At 38.3% G+C, this 20,357-nt stretch overlaps 1 protein-coding gene across 4 annotated transcripts in view; it reads left to right on the top strand.

The window, feature by feature from the left end:
- ATXN7 (ataxin 7) overlaps positions 1-4,949 on the top strand; it is a 148,160-nt gene extending 143,211 nt beyond the window's left edge. For all 4 annotated transcript variants that reach the window (XR_004904287.1, XR_004904288.1, XR_004904289.1 and 1 more), the window contains one exon: positions 759-4,949. Coding sequence is in view for 1 of the 4 variants with exons in the window: in XM_036030988.1 (XP_035886881.1) it covers positions 759-776 (18 nt within the window). In the remaining 3 variants the exon portion in view is untranslated. The remainder of the gene's footprint in view (positions 1-758) is intronic.
- The last annotated feature ends 15,408 nt before the right edge of the window (positions 4,950-20,357 follow it).

Consider the following 20,357-nt stretch of genomic DNA (forward strand, 5'->3'; position numbering starts at 1 on the left):
GCTGCACAAATCCTAGGGGGACCTATAGCTAGAAATCAGAGGATCTGTGAACCCCCAACAAAGTGTTGTATGTTTTATATCTGTGTCATTCACTACAAAAGGGATCCCATAGCTTTCACCCAAATCTAAAAGAGACCCATGACCCAAAAATGCTTTAAAGAATGCTGCTCTTAGAAAAGTAGGAACCCCAACTTGCTATTCCTCATGGAGCCAACTTTAAAATAGAGATAGCTGACCTGGTAGAACCTCCCTAAACTAGGGAATGAGTGCAGTGGGACATGCTGTGAAGCCTAGATGATGGGGCCGGGGGTCTTTCCATGGCCAGAGTTCCCTCTTCCCGAGCATGGAAATTGCTTTGGGTGTGAGTTTTCACACCTGTATGGGCTAGCCCATTGACCTTGTTCAGTTCTCAATTGACAACCTAGAGTACCTTCAAGGAAAAAAAGTCAGTAAGTGAAACCAAAAGGCAAATGTGAACTTTTTCTCTAAGCTAGAAACCCAGCCTGCATCTCTTCTAGACTGTTTTTTAAAACTCAGTCTTATAGAATGATTGTGAAGCAATCATTCACCAAAGCAATGAAGGCTTTTGAAAGCTAAGGCCAAATTCTTCAGCTGACTGCTTCTGGCATCACCCTGTCAGTGAAGACTTTAGAGACCTGTGGTCTTGGAATGTTCTTATTTACCGTCAGGGTAGCACAGGCAGTACAGTACTGCTCACTTACCTTTTCATTGTTTCCCTACCCCCTCTTCTTTGAAAGCCAAAGACACGTCCCTGACAACCGAATATAGCACGGGGAGGAATAATCTGGACACTTTCGACGACAAGTTACACCTCCACTCAGCACTCTGGACTCCAAGATGCCTTTGAGTCTGTTTTCCCAACCTCCTGTGGGCCTCAAGGATAGAGATCTGCCGGGCTGTTGTTTTAACCAGGATTTCCCTGAAGATTGTCTGTAGCAGTGAGTATTCGTAAAGGACACTGGATCAAGTTCAGCCACCGAGTTGCTTCTATCAGTGTTAAAGTGGTCTGGACTGCTTGTTACCAATCTGTGAGACATTTTTGTTTTGTTTTTTAAATTGCAGTGTATCACGGAGCCACTCTTCAAGTAGATTGGCTGGGTCGAAAGAGTGCTCTGGCAAGAACATTACTATAGAATTTTCTCCCTTCCTCCTCTTTTCACCCCAGTTCTTTTTACACTGTCTTCTGCAGGTCACTGTCTGGAGTTAAGGTGTCACCCTGCTAGATAGCTGACCTAGTTGAAGCTCCCTAAACTAGGGAGTGAATGCAGTGAGACATGCTGTGAAGCCTAGGAGATAGGGCTGGGTGGTCTGTTCATGGCCAGAGTTCCCTCTCCCCGAGCATAGAAACTGCTTTGGGTGTGAGTTTTCACATCTCTATGGACTAGCCCATTGACCTTGTTCAGTTCTAGCAGGTAGGTACCTTAACTGGAGACACCTTCCAAAGGGGAGACAGGGTTCTTACCCTGAGCAGCCCTCTAGAGAAGGGAATCTGTCATTAGGTTTTTATAGCAATGTTTCAGGAATGGAATATGTGTGTTAGTGCAAGACACCATGACAGAATAGCCTGTATTTTTCCCAGCATTTTGCAAGTCATTTGGGATAAGAAGCTGTCAAAAGTTTTAAACTTACAGACCGGTTTTAAAGCTACTGATGCCCAGAGAGCAAATATACACCATTTTAGAAGCTTACTTTTCATGGTACAAAAGCGATTCTGTGTGATTTACAAAAAAGAAGAAAAAAACTAGTTTTGATAATGGAAAGCCAAAATTTTGAGGAGTGGTGGATAAAAATCGCTACATGGGGAAAGATCTGTCCAAGATTTACAAAGAGGTGGAATTTTCCTATCCTTTTAAGTCTTCATGTTAAAGAGTACGGCAGATTGGGTTGGTTGTCTTGCCCAATCCCGTTTTCAAAAAATTACTTTTGTAAAGTGAAATTATCAGGATGCGGCAGAAACTGTCATTCACAAAGTCATTAATATACTTAAATATTTCCAAGGCACTCTCTGTACTATATCCTCCAGCTCCCCTCTGAATACTGTCCTGGACTAAGGGTAAATTTCTGCTTTGAGCATTCTTTCATGTTATGTGTGTGCACTCCCGCTCCTGCCATTACAGATGTTTATTTGGTTGCCACTGGGGTAGGGAGCAGGCACCCGAGAAGGGAGGGTAGTGAATTTGTACAAGTACCCATGAAGAGATGATGGATGCACATGTAGTATTTCCCTGACATACCCTCTTTTCTTAGGATTCATGCCAGCCATCTTTCTAAGAGAGTTTTGGAGACCCTCCAGGATATTTTTTTCTAGTACTCCACCCCAAAAGAAGGAGCTTTATATGTTAAAACATCATTGCTTTAGAAAGTTTGAGGGATAAGTTGGAGCTTTTTAACAGGTCATTCAACTGATCACAGCTTCTCAAACAAGAACCAGGCACATATGCTTAGAAGAACACACAGTTGCTGAACACAGGATAAATTTCCCAGGGCTCTGGTGACCACCCTGGGCAGGACCTAGGCAGGGCCAGTCAGTGCATCCTTTCTTCCCTGCAATTCTTGGGTTACTTCAGTTTCAGGGAATTTCAAGTCAACAACAGGTGGAATGAATGAATACTTTGTTATCAGCCTAATAATGTGAATTGCTACAGAATTAATCATATGTAAGAAAACAAAAACTTTATGCAGATACTTTAGCTATAAATTGATGTAAAATACTGATTTTTTTAAAAAGAAGAGAACAGTATCTTGTGCACTTATTATGCAATCAATCAGTAAATGTTTTTAAAATGATACTGTAGGAGTGCTCAGTAAGGAGAGAAGCCTAGGTGGGCTGGTTTGGTGTAGTTTGGAGAAATCAGTCTGGTTGTTCCATCCCAATGGATGAAGAGGATGAGGTAAGAGGGAATCAGAACGTATTCAGTTGATTCCTTGGTGACAAGTGCAATGGGGTATGGGTAGAATTTATTTTCAGAGCTAAGGGGAATTGATGGTTATAAATGAAGTTGCTTTTAGCGATGGAATTTATAGACAGATCATGTTGTTCCGAAAGATGTGAATAGGATCCACAATAGCAAGTTGGTTTAGAATAATGTAGCTGTATCTAGATTAGCAGTGTTGATTATTTAATTTCGTAGACTGAGGTTTTAATTGGATTTTATCATGTCTCCCGGTAGTACAAAAAGCATCGGGATTAGGAAATTAGCCATTTTGGATTCTGCCTGCCACAAACAGACATATTCTAAACAGTGCTATTAAATTTTAGACTGTTTAAATATTTTATTTTCTCCTACAACTACTTTTTATTATGATGGACAATTAAGACCATTTAAAACATGGGAATACAAGTATTTTTTTTAATTAAATTAACTTGCAAAAACCAAATTTGCAGTGGTTGGGTTGTTTCTAGACAGACTTTGGTATCAATTTAAAACCAAGATAATTTTTATATTCTTTCCAATAGAATTTCATGACAACTCCTGCAGTTTTCTTAACCTTAAAAATAAAGTGCTGCAATGATGAACAAAGAATTATAGAAAACCTACTTTTGTACCTTTATTTTGGAATTTCTTGTTCTATTATAAATATGGAAGTATCCCTATCTCAGAAGACATATTTTGTTAAAAATGAATTGTACATATTTAAATATGTATTTTTGCACAGGTCTTTTTTTCTGATATCCTGTTTTGGTACAATTGAGATCATCTAGTATTTATTTATTAATTAATAAAAGTAAATACCTTTTTATAATTTGAAGTGGTTCACTGCCAAGCCAATAGTTCTAGAACCTGCCTCCTTTACAGTTTAAGGGATGCCTCTGTTCTGTGAAAGTCTTTTTTGTCCCTTTAGCGTCTCGGGAGTGGATTCATGCAGATGAAGTGGGCATTGCTTCTCCCTAGTTGCCTGGTTTCTTGATAGACAGCATGTAACTAAATAACACACTGCTTTTCTTTTGTTTCATGTGAGAGAGTGTATGTGTGTGCGCCTGTGTGTTTGTATGTGTACCCTCTGAGCACATGTGTGTTGGTATGTGATGTGGTTTAAAACTAATGGAAAAAAACTGAAAGTGCCTGAACCTAATTTTAAGCATAGACAGATTCTCTTTAAAAAGACTTGAATGTTCAGTTGAACTTTTGGAGTTTGTTTTTTCCACCTAAATACTGTTTCTAAAAATTTAGGGAAGGAGTTGAAAACCACCAATGCTAATAATTTTATAAGGTGTTTTAAAATAAGGCTTTTTGGTTCATAGTAATTCAGATGGTGGTGGATTGCCCAGTGGCACCAAGGGTTACAAATCTTTTTGTCATCCAGCAGCTTACATGATGTTTTCCGTTTTGTTATCCTCTCATAAAATATTCAGTTTAAAATCAAATATTTAAAGTTTTTGTATTCCAAAAATATAATACAAAGTACCTCTGAGAACATTGAAAAAAATGTATAATTTGAAAATTAATTTATAAAGGCAGCTGTCTTCCTGCAAGAGTTCTGTTGCCAAGGAATTTCTTAATATCTCTCATTCTGTTCTGGGGAAAATGTTGAACTTTGGAAAATGATTATTAAAAATTTCATTGTTTAGAAGAAAATAATGATTTTTACATGTTGTGTAAAACATTTTACATTTTCAGATGATTTAAATGAGCACTACATACTGTCAGTGTGAATGTAGGGGCTTGAAAGCATTTTGCTGTTTTTTTGTTTTGTTCGTTTTTTGAGCTTGGTTATAAAAGCAATCTCCTGTGTTAAAGTGTGTGAATAGTTTGATAATTTGTACACATAATCAAGAGCATCTCAGCTGGACTTTGTGTTGGCTGCTGTATAGAACATGAACAAATGTCAAGGGATAGAAAATTACTTTGGATATTTAAAAGAGAAGAAATATATAGTCTATTTGTTTTGTAACAAGTTTCTGTAAATAAAATAATTTATACTATTTATAAGAAAAAGTTGTGCTTTGCTTTATGAGAAATTAGTCTGTGGAAGAAACATGTTACTAAACGGGCAATAAAATTAGGACTTCTCAATAAATAAGGTTGGCTGCATTGAACTATTTTACATGTTTCTGCCTCGTTGTGATTCCAAGCCCCTTTTGATCTAATCTTTTATTCATTTTTGTCATCAGACAGCCTTGTGAAGCACCTTCCTTTAGTTCCCTTTCCCTAAAAGCTAGGTGTTTCTACGGGCCTAGGATGTTCCCATTCTTGGGCATGGATCTTTGCCTTGGATAAATTAATAACTATAAATAGCGAACACTACTGCTTCTTGCCCTGCAGGTTTGTCAACACAGAGGAGTTGATAGATTGAGAAACACATTGTATTTGTACTTGTTTATATGTAAATTTGATGGCACATGGTCAGTTTGGATTTAGAAGTGAGTTTTTATCCAGTGTTAGTCTGGTCTCTTCCTTGTTTTTACATACCTTTTTTATTGACAGCACAAATGCATTTTAGCATTATTCAGAGCAGAGCATATTGTTATTTCTAGAAATTTGGCCAGTTTTATCATTGGCAAATAATTAATTCTAATAAATTACAAATTATTTTTATTGCTTAAAATAAAGGGAGCAACTAATTTATGTATTGGAAAAAATGTCCATCCTTTACATGATGGAGTTAGGCTGGCTCCAAGCTTACTTGCCCCATAGACTTCTCATTCCCTCCTAGACCAATTACTCAAATCCCTTCCCGAAGAAGCTCCCTGTGGATAGCTCCTTTCCCCTTGGGTGTCCCCCTTAAACTTCCTGGGAATCGATTCAGCTACTTAATCGCTTAGCCTTTTTTCTTGCATTCCCTTCATGGCAGGTGACCTGACCATGGAAAGCAAGAAACTATCCCAATTCAAGGAAGGGGGTTTGTAGTTTTGGATCTTGGTGTATTGGGAATTCATAGTGGAAAGGTAGGTGAGGTCATTCTAGGCAGAGGAAGCAAACCCAAAAATGCAGAATAGAGAATAATCCTGAGTGAAGTGTGCTGGGAGGGGCAGATAGGGTTGCAGAAATGGGTGCCAGATAGTGAAAGGCCTTAAATGTCATGGGGCCTTCATCTTGGGAACATACAGTTTAACCACATTTAACTGTTAGAGCCTAGAGATTCTTGTGATACAGGCCCTGTGTGGTGAAGCTGCCAAAATTGGAAAATCAAAGAAGCACTTCAGTCTCTCCCTTCATCTTGCATTTTGATTATCTTTTGCCTTAAATTTGTCTTTACCCTTGTCTCTCTCAAATCCAAATCACAAAGCTCCCCCCTAAACCAAGCCTAAGGTCCTCCCCCTTCTTACCCCACTTTCGACTCTTGCAGTTGCCTTTTTATGCTAAACTCTCACTCTTGTTACTGATGGGAGTTAAATTAGTCTTTCACCTTGTAAGGCTGTGATTTTTGGTGTCTGTTACTCTTATTTTTCACAACCCAGGGACCAAAGCTGGCACTAGCAAAGTATCACTTAGAGACTGTCAGCCAAAGAAAGATTTCAGGCGGAAGGAGAGAATCACACACTTACAATGTAATATTTTTCTAAAATCCCCATCACATAAGACCCTTCAATAACTGTGTAGGACAGAATCTACATGTAGGAAACTTGGGACAAAAGTGAGTCACAAAGCTGTTGTAATAATTTGGGTAGGAGTTTGTAAGATTCCAAAACTAAGGTGGTGATCATGGGGATGAAGAGGGGACCAGCTGCAGAGATCTTTTAAAGGTAGGACCAATAGGCCTTAAAGTCTAATCATGTTAAATATTAAAGGGAAGAGTGAGTCTCAAAGATAATATACAGATTTCTATCTTGACCAAACTGGTTGATGAGCTTTAAGTGAAATATATGATATGGTGACCAAGAAGGAAAAAACAATGAAATTGAGTTACTGGTGGGAAATTGAAGTTTAGTAGCCAGTGACTGACTGTATGTACAGTCTTGATGGAGCTTTAGAGGCAGGTTTGAAGCTGTAAAACAATTAGTGGGTTGTCTCACTTTTAGATGGAAGTGAATGAGTTCACAAAGGTAGCTATTAGTAGCTATTAGATTTGGCTTATTATTATGTTAAAAATAATGCTTATCTAATTGAGTCCCTATTGTACAAAGCATTTTACATAATGCTAGTAGGTAGCATTACCAGGCTGTGAATTCTGATCTGTCATATCATTGGCTCTTAACCTTTTAATTTTTTTTTATTTCTGTTAAAGATTTATTTGTTTTTAGAGAGAGAGGAAGGGAGGGAGAAGGAGAGGGAGAGAAACATCAGTGTGTGGTTGTCCCTCACATGTCCCCCACCGGGTACCTGGCCCACAACCCAGGCATGTGCCCTGACTGGGAATCAAAGGTTGGCAGCCCATGCCCAATCCACTGAGCTATACCAGCCAAGACAGCTCAACCTTTTTAGAATTCTCAATGTTTAATCAAGTAGGGACAAATCCCCACTTTGAAAAAAAAAGAATCTGCAAATGCCCTGGCCAAGTGGCTTTTTTGTAGCATTGTCCCAGACACCACAGGTCACAGGTTTCCTTCCCAGTCAGGGCACATACCTAGGTTGTGGGTGCCATGTCTTCGGGGCATGTTTGGGAGGAAACCAGCTGGCTCTCTCTCTCTTCCCCCCTCTCTCCACCCCTTCCTTTTCTCTCTAAAGTCAGTAACCATATCCTAGGGGGAGGATTTTTTTTTTAAACGTACAGTTTGAAGGGCAGAGGGAACAAATAAAGAGGAGGAAGCTTTATATTCGCCCCTTGCCCATAGGTTTTTCCAAACCTGTTGTAGGTTGACTTAAATGTTATGAATGTACAATTTTAAAGTCAGGTCTCTTTATACAAGGAAACTAATGGCATTCTTAACTAGTGAAGAATTACAGCTGAAAAGGCCTATTCTTTTAAGTCCCAAACTTGGTCCAAGAAAACATAATCTGATTGTAGGAACTGACAAGTCAATCCCGAGTTCCACTTACAATACCCCTGCCCTGTTGGCTCTATGTTTCCATTTTCTTCCTTGAGAAAAGGATGATACATGGTCCAAGGTGGAGAGCCCAGGCTTACATCTTTTCCCTAATGTACAATATTCCTCCTCCGGTACCACTGAATTGCTACTTGATGAGCAGAAGTCAAGTGTGCAAGGCTTATCTGTGTTGATCATTCACAAGAAAACCTTTTTTTTTCTGTCACAGATTCTGAGAATCACATCAAAGAAGTGGATTCTCTCCAACCAAGGCATGTAACAGAGAGAAAAGCCCCACCTCTGACTTCATCTTGTTCAAGTCTGCTTTTTTCCCACAGCCTTCAGGTTAATAGCTCCTGCTTGGTCTCACATACACACATGCTAATCATTCTGCTCGTGGCTTGAGTTTTACAGAAACAGTCCTTTACTAGTAAGTGCCTCTCTTAAGGGGATAAGGGAAGTATGTTAAAAATAATGATTGTTTATCAAAGATTTGCAGGAACCTTGTGACAGGACTCATCAATTAGAGTCAGCTGACTAAGAACAAAGTTTCACAATCTTGCTCAGAACCCCTGCGGGCACCCAGATGTCTGTGACATCAATTACCTCTTGTTCCTCCCCTTTAACCCCTTCCATTGACATAAAAGGAACCTGAATTTCTGTATTTTCTTAAAATGATTCTTTTGGATACCTGTCCTCCATCTTCTTGGCTTGCTGGCTTTCTGAATAAAGTTGCTTTCCCTTCCCCACAATGTTCCTGTGCCTGTGCCCCAGCACATTGTCAGCACAAGCACAGGCACAGGTACCACATTTTATCTTTCATTTCCAGGATTTTACAAACTTGAAGCCTATCCTCCATGGCCCAGAGAGAGGAAAGCCCAAAATGAAAGCCTGAAGAAGACAGTTTTTGGGTGAAGACAGATAAGAGAACCAGTATAAAGAGTGAAAATCACATCAGGGATAGAGTTAAGATGGTTTAGTTAGAAGTTGAGACAACTGACTCCATCATAATTATCAACCCATCAGCCCACTTAGGTAATAGGTTTGGTTTTGTTTTTTGTCCTGCTTTCCCCAGGATAATTGGAACAGCAGATATTGGTTGAATGGAAAAGTTACAAGAACTTATGTAGGAAGATTGCCAAAAATTAAAGAGTATGTGTGAGGGTGTGGCTAAGTGATGGGGTGATGGCCTAACGTGGATATTCAAGGAGTGGACTGGAAGCTGCTGTGTCAGATCTAGGCAGGGTCTCTCAAGAACTGTCTTGTGATCCTTTTTCCAGGTGACTCGTATATGATTAGACAAGTCAAGTGATTTGTTCAAGGTCATGGACAAAGTCCAAGTTCAACTTAATATGGCCAGTATTGAAGAAGGGTTAACATATGAAGCGGATCTAGGCACCAGCATCATGACAGCGGCATAGCACTTTTAGAAACAGGTCAAGGGACAAAATGGGTATAGGGTCAAGAGTGGCCAATGACCAGGAGAGGAAACTGTGCTGCTTCTTGGCCCAAAGTTCCTGAGGTGTGTATGAACAAACAGCCTCTAACCTAGAGGGTTTTGAGAGAAGCAAAATCCTCAAAAACCAAATATTTAGTTTTATCAACATTGATACTCCAGTAATTGCAGACACTTGGAGAAAAGGTCTCTGGTAACCTCTAAGAGTTGTCGAAGTTGTCAAGGTACCACCTACTGGCAGTCTTGGCTAAGTGGTCAGTTCCCCAAGGCAGTCTCACATTTATGATACATGATAGGTGGATTGAAGGCTGATCATTCACTGGCAAATTGTCCCTTTTACTTTTTATATCCAATCTGTACAGGGAAACTTATGCCATTATGAGAGATTTATGACGATTAGGAGTAAGGCCCTCCCACTTGACCAAGTATTTCAAGCTTACAGTATCCTGGACCAAACTGCTACAAATTCTTGATATCTTTTGTAGGTCTTCAGAAACACAAGAATAATGCAAACCTGTGGCTCTATGGCTTTCAAACCCGAACCATGATTATTAGAGCTTTTCCTACTTTCCATATAGGGATTCAACTTCACTCTTCCATTGCTATCAGGGAGGTATTGAGGTTTGTTACTAACAACCGTGAGTTTGATAGCATTAAGTGAGGGATTAGCATAGCCCCTGCCCCCTCTTGTTTCCTGTAATCATGGGAACGTAATATTTCAAGTATCAGCTATTAATCCTTTTTTAAAAATAGGTTAAAAACCGTATCAAGGATTAATTTGGGATTATGAAATGGATTTGCTAACAATCAGTAATCTATCAATTACTATTAATGATTGGTTAGATTACAAAGGACTAATGTTCAGTCATAAAATCATACATGTATTGCAGTGTATGTGCTCAGTGAGCAAATGAGATAGGTATTCTTTTAGTACTTTGGTTCAGGTAAAGTTAAGTATAGGTACTTAATAACAAGAAATGGTTTTTAGACAGTATTTCCATTCCTAAAATTCTGCTAGTTAGTACATTAAAAATGACCAAAAGCTGTTCTTTCTAATATAGCAAAATAGATTACCATAATTTGGCATGGCTTTCAAATATTCCTTTATCTCCTATTGAATAGATAAAATTGATGCACAATCAAATTTTACCAAGAAAAATTGGTATTAATGCTTTACAAAATAATTACAAAAGGCAATTCTTTCCAGTGACTCCATTTCATGCTGGGACAGTGTATTACAAATGATACGGCTTTATAAAAGTGACAAGATTAAGTTTCCAACTTTGATTTTTTTTAAATTCACCAATATTTGAAAGGAACCAAACACAGTGAAGTGTTTAGCTCTATATCACTTAGCAAATAAATATCATTTGATATTTTCATATTGTGCCTTTCATGACTAAAACCAGAAAATTATGGAAGCTACCAGAAGTAGGATGAAGGTCAAGAATTCTTTGGCTAGATTCTCCTAGATAATTAATGTAGGAGGCTGACCATCAACTCCATGTGCACAGTATGGGGGGCAGTGTGGGAAAAGCAAACTCATCTGCTGGTGGGGCCAGCCAGGCAAGAATGTAAAATAACAGAGCAGGCCAAGTCAGCTACATGCTCCAGGACGTATGTAGTCTTTTCGGTTGACTGGGAATGTGAGCCCAAAGTAAGCCTCATCTATCATTTTTCCATAGTTAGTGGATAGGTGTTTTTTAATTATCCTTCAATTTTTATATGGTGACCATAAATTCTTTTCTTGAAAACATCTTGGGGGAGGGATAGTTGCAGAGCATAGGTGACCAATTTGCAACCTTGTAGCATCAGGAAGCCGCTTTTAGCATCCTGATTTGCTTTAATTCTCAGCCTTTTGTATCCCCAACTGTGGGAAATAAGGGTCTGGACTAAAAATTTCCTTGGCAGGCCTTTTATCAGGTTTAAAATACTCTAGCAAAAAGTGGAGAACCAGGGTTTGAAATGAGCACAACAAACAAATTCATTTTTAAAAATCAATAAGATCAAGTATATAAAAATTCTAGAATTCTTGGTTTAGCTTATACATGTAAAACTTAGGGTGGCTTTAGTCACCTTATGTGATAGGAGCTTTCTACTGACACTCATATAAATATACTAAGAAATACATCTAAGGATACTATTCTTTAGTTTGTAGTGTTTTTACCTAAATGAACCTGGCTTTCTGTTCTACAGATGAGGAAGTAGGCTCAGAGAAGATGAAGGAAGTACTTTGTCCCAACATCAGATGGCTGGTGTGAGGGACCAGAAGCTGGTTTTCCTAGCTTCAGTGTCCAGTGCTCTTTCATACCATATGGCCTCACTTACAGAGATTTGTTGGATTCCAACTTTATTTTCAGCTCCAAACTGTTACTTTGAAACTTTACAGTGTTCCACTTGGATTTGTAATTATACAGAATAACTCTTGAACAGTATGTATTAAAAATTATATATATATATACAGGTCTAAATATGGAGAATATTCACCACAATGTTAACAGTAGCTGTCTCTGCAGTATAGAATTTCAAGGCAATTCCCTTGCTTGAATTTATTTTGCAATGAACATGTAGTACTTTTCAGAAAAAGAAGAAAAAATGGACTCCTACTCCTCAAAACTGTATTCTTTACTTCATCAGAAGGTAAGTTATTCTACTTGACTTAGCAACAGTCTTGAGTTTTCAGTGTCCCTATCTTGCACTGGGAATGGATATAGCATGTGATTTCTTTTAGCATCGCTTACTATGTCATCCTCATGTACTAATTTTAGGCAGTTGGGCTAAAATGGTAAAAGGAAAATAAAATCAAGTACATTTTAAACAAAAAAGAGAAGTGTTTGGAGACTTCCCTCTCCTCTAGACTGTGTAAGTCCAAGCCATGATTGAAAAGCCATAGGTGCTATATGATCACTTCAGCCCTAGTGGTTTTATAGGTGGAAGTTCAGGGAAAGGGTTATTTCAAGAAACCGACATTTCAGTACTACTTATTTTCCCTCTAGCATGAACCGCAGTGTGCCCATTTGCTAAAAACAGACTTCTGCTAATTTTTAAATGGACACAAGGAACACAATGCTCACAATGCTCACAATGACTGTATGTCTAACAGATTGTACTGCATCCTCAGGATCATGGGTTTTGTTAAGGGTATTTACATGTATAATTTCTTCAAGAAATTATAGTGGTGATTATTATTAAGGTTTTATAACTAAGCACTTTTAGAAATCCTTATGTGCATATTCACAAATGCTTTAGGCACATGCAGCATTTTAACAGCCTCCCATCCACAATGCAGTGCCCACAGGATACTCCTTTCAAAGACCAGCTCTGGTCATACTGCTTCCCTTGGCAAATAATCAATGGCCCGTCTTTCAGCACAACACTGATGATAGCCACTGTCTTGATTTTTAAGGTTATGCTTCTAATACTTCACCATTAAATATCTCCTTTGCAATAGGGCAGGATTTCCCAAGCTATTGTAATGCCTCATTTATTCCAATTTTTATCATAAATGAATGTTGAATGGTATCAAATTATTTCCAGTTGATTGAGATCGTGTTCTCAACTAATATTCTAATAAATCATTCCCATCAGACTATAAACATGCTCTTAAGTAAAAAAGCCTCTTACTTTTCTCCCCTTCTTTTCACAATATAGTATCACTTATTCTCTTAACTCACCTCTCCCCAAACTGCCCTTACCCAAGTGGCCATCCAAAACCCTGGGATCATCCTTGACTCAATTTCTCATCCTCTCCCCATTCTACTTTTTTTCTTTTTTTAAAATGTTTTCTATTACAGTTGTCCAATTTTCCCCTGTTGTGCTCCATGCCCTGCCCACCTACCATTCCCACAGTCAATCCCTACCCTGTTGTCCATGTCTATTGGTTATTTATACTTGTTCTTTAACTGGGCTCTTCCCCTTCTCTCCTCCCTTACCCCTCTTCCTCTCCCCTCTGGTTCCTGTCAGTCTGTTCTTTGTTTCCATGACTCTGATTCTATTTTGCTCATTTGTTTGTTTTCTTCATTAGGTTCCTCTTATAGATCATATGTCATTTATCTTTCACTGCCTGGCTTATTTCACTTAGCAGAATATTCTCCAGTTCCATCCATGCTATTGTGAAGGGTAGGAGTTCCTCCTTTCTTTCTCCATTGTGTAAACGTACCCACTCATTTACTCACGGGCACTTAGGCTGTTTCCAGCACTTGGCTATTATAAATAATGCTGCTATGAACATAGGAGTGCATTGGTTCTTTTGAATTGGTGTTTCAGGGTATTTAGGGTATAATTCCAGCAATGGAATTGCCAGATCAAAAGTCAATTCCATTTTTATTTTTCTGAGGAAATTCCACATTGTTTTTCACAGTGGCTGCACCAGTCTGCATTCTCACCAACAGTGAACTAGCATTCCCTTTTCTCTACAACCTCGCCAGCATTTATTGTTTGTTGATTTGTTTATGGTGGCCATTCTGACCAGTATGAAGTTGTATTTCATTGTGGTTTTAATTTGCATCTCTCTGATGGTTAATGATGCTGAGCATCTTTTCATGTCTCTGGGCCCTCTGTATATCCTCCTTGAAGAAGTATCTCTTCAGGTCCTTTGCCCATTTTTTAATTGGATTGTTTGTCTTCCTGGAGTAGAGTTGTGTGAGTTGTTTATATATTTTGGAGATCAATCCCCTCTTCCGAGGTATCGTTGGCAAATATGTTTTCCAATACAGTTGATTCCCTTTTCATTTTGATGTTTTCTTTAGCCATGCATGCAGATATTTTTAATTTGATGTAGTCCCATTTGTTTACTCTTTCCTTTATTTCCCTTCCCCTTGAGGGTATGTCAGTGAAGATGTTGCAATGTGGGATATCTGAAGTTTACTGCCTACATTTTCCTCTAGGACTTTTATGGTGTCATGGCTTATGTTGAAGTCTCTATCCATTTTTAGTTTGTTCTGGTGTATGGTGTAAATTGGTGATCTAACTTCTTTCTTTCTTTCTTTTTTGCATGTACCATTCCAGTTTTCCCAACACAATTTGTCGAAGAGACTATTATTCCTCCATTTTCTGTTCCTGCCCTCTTTGCCAAATATTAATTGACCATAGAAACTTGGGTTTATTTCTGAGCTCTCTGTTCTGCTCCATGTGTGACTGTTCTGATGCCAGTATGAGTGTTTTGATTACAGTGGCATTGTAGTATAGTTTGATATCAGGTATTGTGATCCCTCCTACTTTGTTCTTCTTTCTCAAGATTGCTATGGCTATTTGGGGTTGGTTTTGGTTCCATATAAATTATTGAAATATTCTAATTCTGTGAAGTATTTTATTGGTATTTTAATAAGGATTACATTGAATCTATAGATTGCTTTGGGTAGTATAGATAGGTTAATGATATTAATTTGTCCAATCCATGAACATGGCATATGCTCCCATTTATTTGTATCTTCCTTAATTTCTTTCTTCAGCATTCTGTAGTTTTCTGAGTACAGGTTTTTTACCTCCTTGGTTAAATTTATTCCTAGGTACTTAATTTTTCTTGTTGCTATAATAAATGGGATTTTTTCCTAGTTTCCCTTTCTGATATTTCATTGTTGATGTATAAAAATACCTTCTATTTCTGAATATTGACTTTATATCCTGGTGCTTGGCCAAATTTACTTATTAGGTCATGTGTAGTTAGTTTTTTGGTGGAGACTATAGGGTGTTCTATGTACACTGTCATGTTGTCTGCAAATAATGATAGTTTTACTTCCTCCTTTTCAATTTAGATGCCTTTTATTTATTTTTCTTGTCAGATAACTGTGGCTAGAACTTCCAGTACTATGTTGAATAAGAGTGGTAAAAGCAGACACCTTGTCTTGTTCCTGTTCTTGGGGGAAAGCTTTTAGTTTTTGCCTGTGTAGTATGATGTTAGCTGTAGGTTTCTCGCCTATGGCCTTTATTATGTTGATGTATGTTCCCTCTATTCTCACTTTGCCAAGGGTTTTTATCATAAGTAGGTGCTGTACATTACCAAATGCTTTTTCAGAATCTATTGATATGATCATGTGGTTTTTGTCTTTTATTTTGTTTATGGTATATTACATTTATTGATTTGCAAATATTATACCATCCTTGCATCCCTGGGATGAATCCCACTTGATCATGGTATATGATCTTTTTAATTACTGTGGAATCCAGTTTGCCAATCTTTTGTTGAGGACTTGAGGCATCTATGTTCATTCAGCAAGATTGGCCTGTAGTTTTCTTTCTTCCTTTGTTGTGTCTTTACCTGATTTTGTAATACTTGCCTTGCAAAATGAGTTTGGGAGTCTTTCCTCTTCTTGAATTTTTTGGAATAGTTTGGAAAGGATAGGAGTTAGCTCTTCCTTAAGTGTTTGGTAAAATTCACCTGTGAAGCCATCTAATCCAGGGCTTTTGTGTGCTGGGAGTTTTTTTTATTACTGCTTCAATTTTATTAGTTGTTATCAGTCTATTCATGTTTTCTGCTTCTACTTGATTCAGTTTTGGAACATTATATGTTTCTAGAAATTTGTCCATTTCACCCAGCTTATCAAATTTCTTCACGTATAGTTGTTTGTAGTAATTTCTGACAATCCTTTGTACATTTCTGTGGTTTATCCATTGTAATTTCTCCTTTTTGGTTTCTGATTTTATTTATTTAGATCCTCTTTTTTTCTTGTTGGTTCTGGTTAATGGCTTGTCAATTTTGTTTATCTTTTCAAAGAACCAGCTCCTGGATTTACAGATCCTTTGACTTATTCTTTTAATTTAATTCTGCTCTGACCTTGATTATTTCCTTCCTTCTGCTCTCTCTGGGCTTTGTTGTTGTTCCTCTAGTTCTTGTAGATGTTGGCTTAGGTTGTTTATTTGAAATTTTACTATCTATTTTTTTAGGTAGGCCTGTATTGCTATAACTTCCATTTCAGGACTGCCTTTGCTGTGTTCCTTAGATTTTGGGGTGTCTTGTGTTCATTTTTACTTGTGTCCAGAAACTTTTTGATTTCTTCCTTGATCTCACTGTTAACCCATTCATTATTTAATAGCTTGTTATTCAGTCTCCATGAATTTGAACGTTTTTGAGTTTTCTCCTTGAGGTTGGTTTCTAGTTTCAAGCCATTATGATCTGAGAAGGTGCTTGATATGATTTCAATTTTTTTGAGTTTGTAGAGGCTTGTTTTGTGTCCTACCATGGTGGTCTGTCTTTGAAAATGTTCCATGTGCATTTGAAAAGAATGTATATTTTGTTTCTTTGGGGTGAAAGATTCTATACATACATATATATATATATATATATATTTATCAATTAAGCCCATTTGATCTAGAGTACTGTTCAATGCCACAATATCCTTGTTGATTCTTTGCTTGAAAGATCTGTCCATTGTTTACAATGGGGTGTTAAAATTTCCTACTGTGAGTTTGCTGCTGTCAATATCTTTCTTGAAGTCCTCCATGATTTTCCATATATATGTGGGTGCTCTCCTATGTTGGCTGCATATATGTTTGCAAGGGTTATATCTTCTTGATGAAATATTCTCTTAAAGTATCATGTAGTGATCTTCCTTGTCTCTTGCTTTGGCCTTTGTTTTGAAATCTATTTTGTCTGATATAAGTATTGCTACCCCAGCTTTTTTTTTTTTATGTCCATTTGCTTGGAATATTTTTTTTTCCATCGCTTCACTTTCAGTCTCTGTAGATCTTATTGTGAGGTGGTTCTCTTGCAGACAGCATTATTCAGGTCCTCTTTTCTCATCCATTCAGCTACTCTATGTCTTTTGATTGGCACATTTAATCCATTTACATTTAAGATTATTATCGATAGGTACTTACTCATTGCCATTTTTCCCCTTTGTACCTGTGTGTCCCTCTTTTTCCCTTCCTCCCTCCCTCCCTCTCTCTCTCTCTCTCTCTCTCTCTCTTTTTCTTCATCTTCTTAAAGCAGTCCCTTTAGCATCTCTTGCAGTGCTGGTTTGGTGGAGGTGTATTCTTTTAAGCCTTTCTTGTCTGTGAAACTCTTTAGTTTGCCTTCCATTTTAAATGAGAGCCTTGCTTGGTAATGGTGCTTGCAGCCCTTTGCTTTTCATTACTTGGAATAATTCTTGCCATTCCTTTCTGTCTTGTAGTGTTTCTTTTGAGCAATCAGGTAATAGCCTCATCAGAGCACTCTTGTATGTTACTGTTTCTCCCCTTACTGCCTTTAAGATTCTCTTTGTCTTTAAATTTAGCCATTTTATTTTTGATGTGGCTTGGAGTGGGCCTCTCTGGGTTCATCTTGATTGGGACCCTCTGTCCTTCCTGGACTTGCATGACTTTTTCTCTCATCAAGTTAGAGAAGTTTTCTGTCATAGCTTTTTCAGATAGGTTTTCTATCCCTTGCTCTTCTTCTCTTTCTGGTATCCCTATTATATGGATATTATTACATTTTATGTTGTCCTGCAGTTCCCTTAAACCCTTTTCATTCTTTTTGAGCCTTTTTGTTTTGTTTTGTTGCCCTGTGGGAATCTTTTTCTACCTTGCCTTCCAGCTCACTGATTCAATCCTCTGCTTCATCTAGCCTGCTTGGAATTCCTTCTACTGTGTTCTTCATTTCAGGTAATTGCATTCTTCATTTCCTCCTGGCTCTTATTATTTTGTGTGTCCTTTTTCATGCTAGTGTAGTTTGCAGTAAGTTCTGTGTAGATTCCCTGGCATTCTTTGTAGCTCTCACTGAGCTCATTGAGCTTCCTTATAACCATTATTTTGAACTCAGTGTCTGATAGTTTGCTTGCCTCAATTTCATTTAGCATTCTTTCTGGGGATTCCTCCTTTCCTTTTGATTGGGAATTGTCTCTACATTGTATGTGATCCTTCAGGTTTGTTTCTGCTTCTTAGATTGATCTACTTTGACTCCCAGTCTTTTTGGTGTGATCTTCTGTGGTAGACCTGTGGGGTTCAGTGGTGCAGTCTCCTTGATGTCCTGAACTTGATGCTCTTGGGATGCCATTTATGCCATTTATGTGGGCTCTCTGGTTGTAATTGGGTTTTGGTTGTTAGGTTGTTCTTTGGTGGGACCTTCCCTCTGGTGGCTGAGGGTCATTCCACCCACCATGTCGTGTATGCTGTTGTGCAGGTGCTGCCAGAACAAAACCAAACAGCCCAGGAAACAAACTTCTACCTGCAAAATTAACCCCCACCCACAATCACACTATCAACAGCAAATAAGCCAGTATCAATATAGCTGTAAAGAGATTAAGACTATTACAAGAAAGTTAAATGAATATGAGATATGAGATGGCTAGCTACCTGAAAGAAAAATGATTTTGAGAGGGTAGAGGAAGTAGCAACAATAATGAGTAGGGAATAAGGACATGGCAAAGGACAAAGGAAAATTTACATCGTAAATAAAACAGGGAGGGAAGAAGGTAGAATCAAGTAAGTGAAGGGAAATGAATAGTGTTAGGTTTAAACAGAAATTAAAAAATTAAAATTAAAAATTAAAAAACTTTAAGTATATTAAGAAAAAGAAAAAAGGATCCAAACTGAAGAAAAAGATCCACCACTATGAACAACAGTGAGCAAATATTAATACAAGAGGGAGGGGAATAAGAGGGAAAAAAGAAAAGCTTGACAGATGTCTAGGGGAAAGAGATGTGATTATGAGATGATAGAGAAAGAAGGAATATGACAGTAATGAAAACAGGCTGAGGCATGGAAAAGTTAAAATTTAAAATGAAAAAAAAAGGGCAGGAGGAAGGCAAAATGGAGTAGGTTAGGGAAATGGTAAAATTTGACATTTGAAAAACAAAAATAGTGAACATCTAGAGATGAAATTGGAGAAATGCAACCACCACATCCACAATCTAGGAGCAAAGACTGATAACAGTGGAGAGAGAATAAGAGTATTTTAAGAACAGGAAAAAGATTGTGAGATGACTTAATGACAAGAAAAATGGTTTTGACAGGCTGGAGTGGGGAGAAATAGTAATAGTGTATAATGGAAATAAGTCATAGCAAGAGAGAAAATAAAATTTAAAATGAAAAGAAGGTAAAATGAAGAGAAGGAGCAAACTACGAGATTTGAAATATAGTATAGAAACTAGTGACTTAATATGCACAAACTTGAAGGTGAACAAATGTTAAAAAGCTATGCAGGAGAAAAAATAATGTAAAGCATGAAGACAACCCAGGTGGAATTAATTTGTTTTCTTCTTTCTGGATCTGCCTCTGGTGATGTCAGGTGTTGTCCTAATCTGGCCCTAGGCAGCCTATTGGACGCTACCAGAGATCTAGTCTGTAGCCATCTCCTTCCTTTATTAATCTAGTCCATCTGTAATCAGCAGTCAAGTTGAAGCACCACAGGATGGGGCAGAGTAATACCTGCAGGCGGGCCTATTGCTTCCCCTCAGGCTGATACCACTTAGAAGGGAGTGCTCTGCCTCAGCAAGATGTCTCCTCCAGCTTGGGGGATGACTAAGCACAGGGATCCTGGTGGCTGCTCTCAGTGCTCTCCCCAAAGTCTCTGTCTCCAGACTCTACTCCAGTGTCTCTAGTCCACTGTGCACCCTCTTTTCGGAACACCAGGGTAAATACCTGCAAACTAAATTATGTGCACTGGTCCTTTAAAAGGCTCTGTGACTCCAGCCTTCTCTTCCTGGCAGACCCTGCCACTTTTCACATGTGGAAATTATTTAGGTTCCTTTCCTGGCTCCAATGCTATAGGCTAGGGAGCCTTGTTTGGGTTTGGACCCCACACTTCTCAGGGGGAACCCCTCAGCCGCTGAATTTCCCTCCTGCACTTCAGCTGCTGCCCATAGGAGCCCAGCCAGCCCTGCTGTGTCTCCACACACCGTACCAGTCATGTTGTGACGAGTTTCTTCCCTCTGTCTGTGGTTATAAGGCTTCTTTCCAGCTAGTGTTCAGTTGGTTATTCTGGATGATTTCTTTACAATTTAGTTGTAATTCCAGATTGGTCTTGGGAAGCGGTTACTGTAGCTTCTACTTACTCCTCTG

The sequence above is a fragment of the Phyllostomus discolor genome, chromosome 7 (assembly GCF_004126475.2).
Source record: "Phyllostomus discolor isolate MPI-MPIP mPhyDis1 chromosome 7, mPhyDis1.pri.v3, whole genome shotgun sequence".
NCBI lineage: Eukaryota > Metazoa > Chordata > Mammalia > Chiroptera > Phyllostomidae > Phyllostomus > Phyllostomus discolor.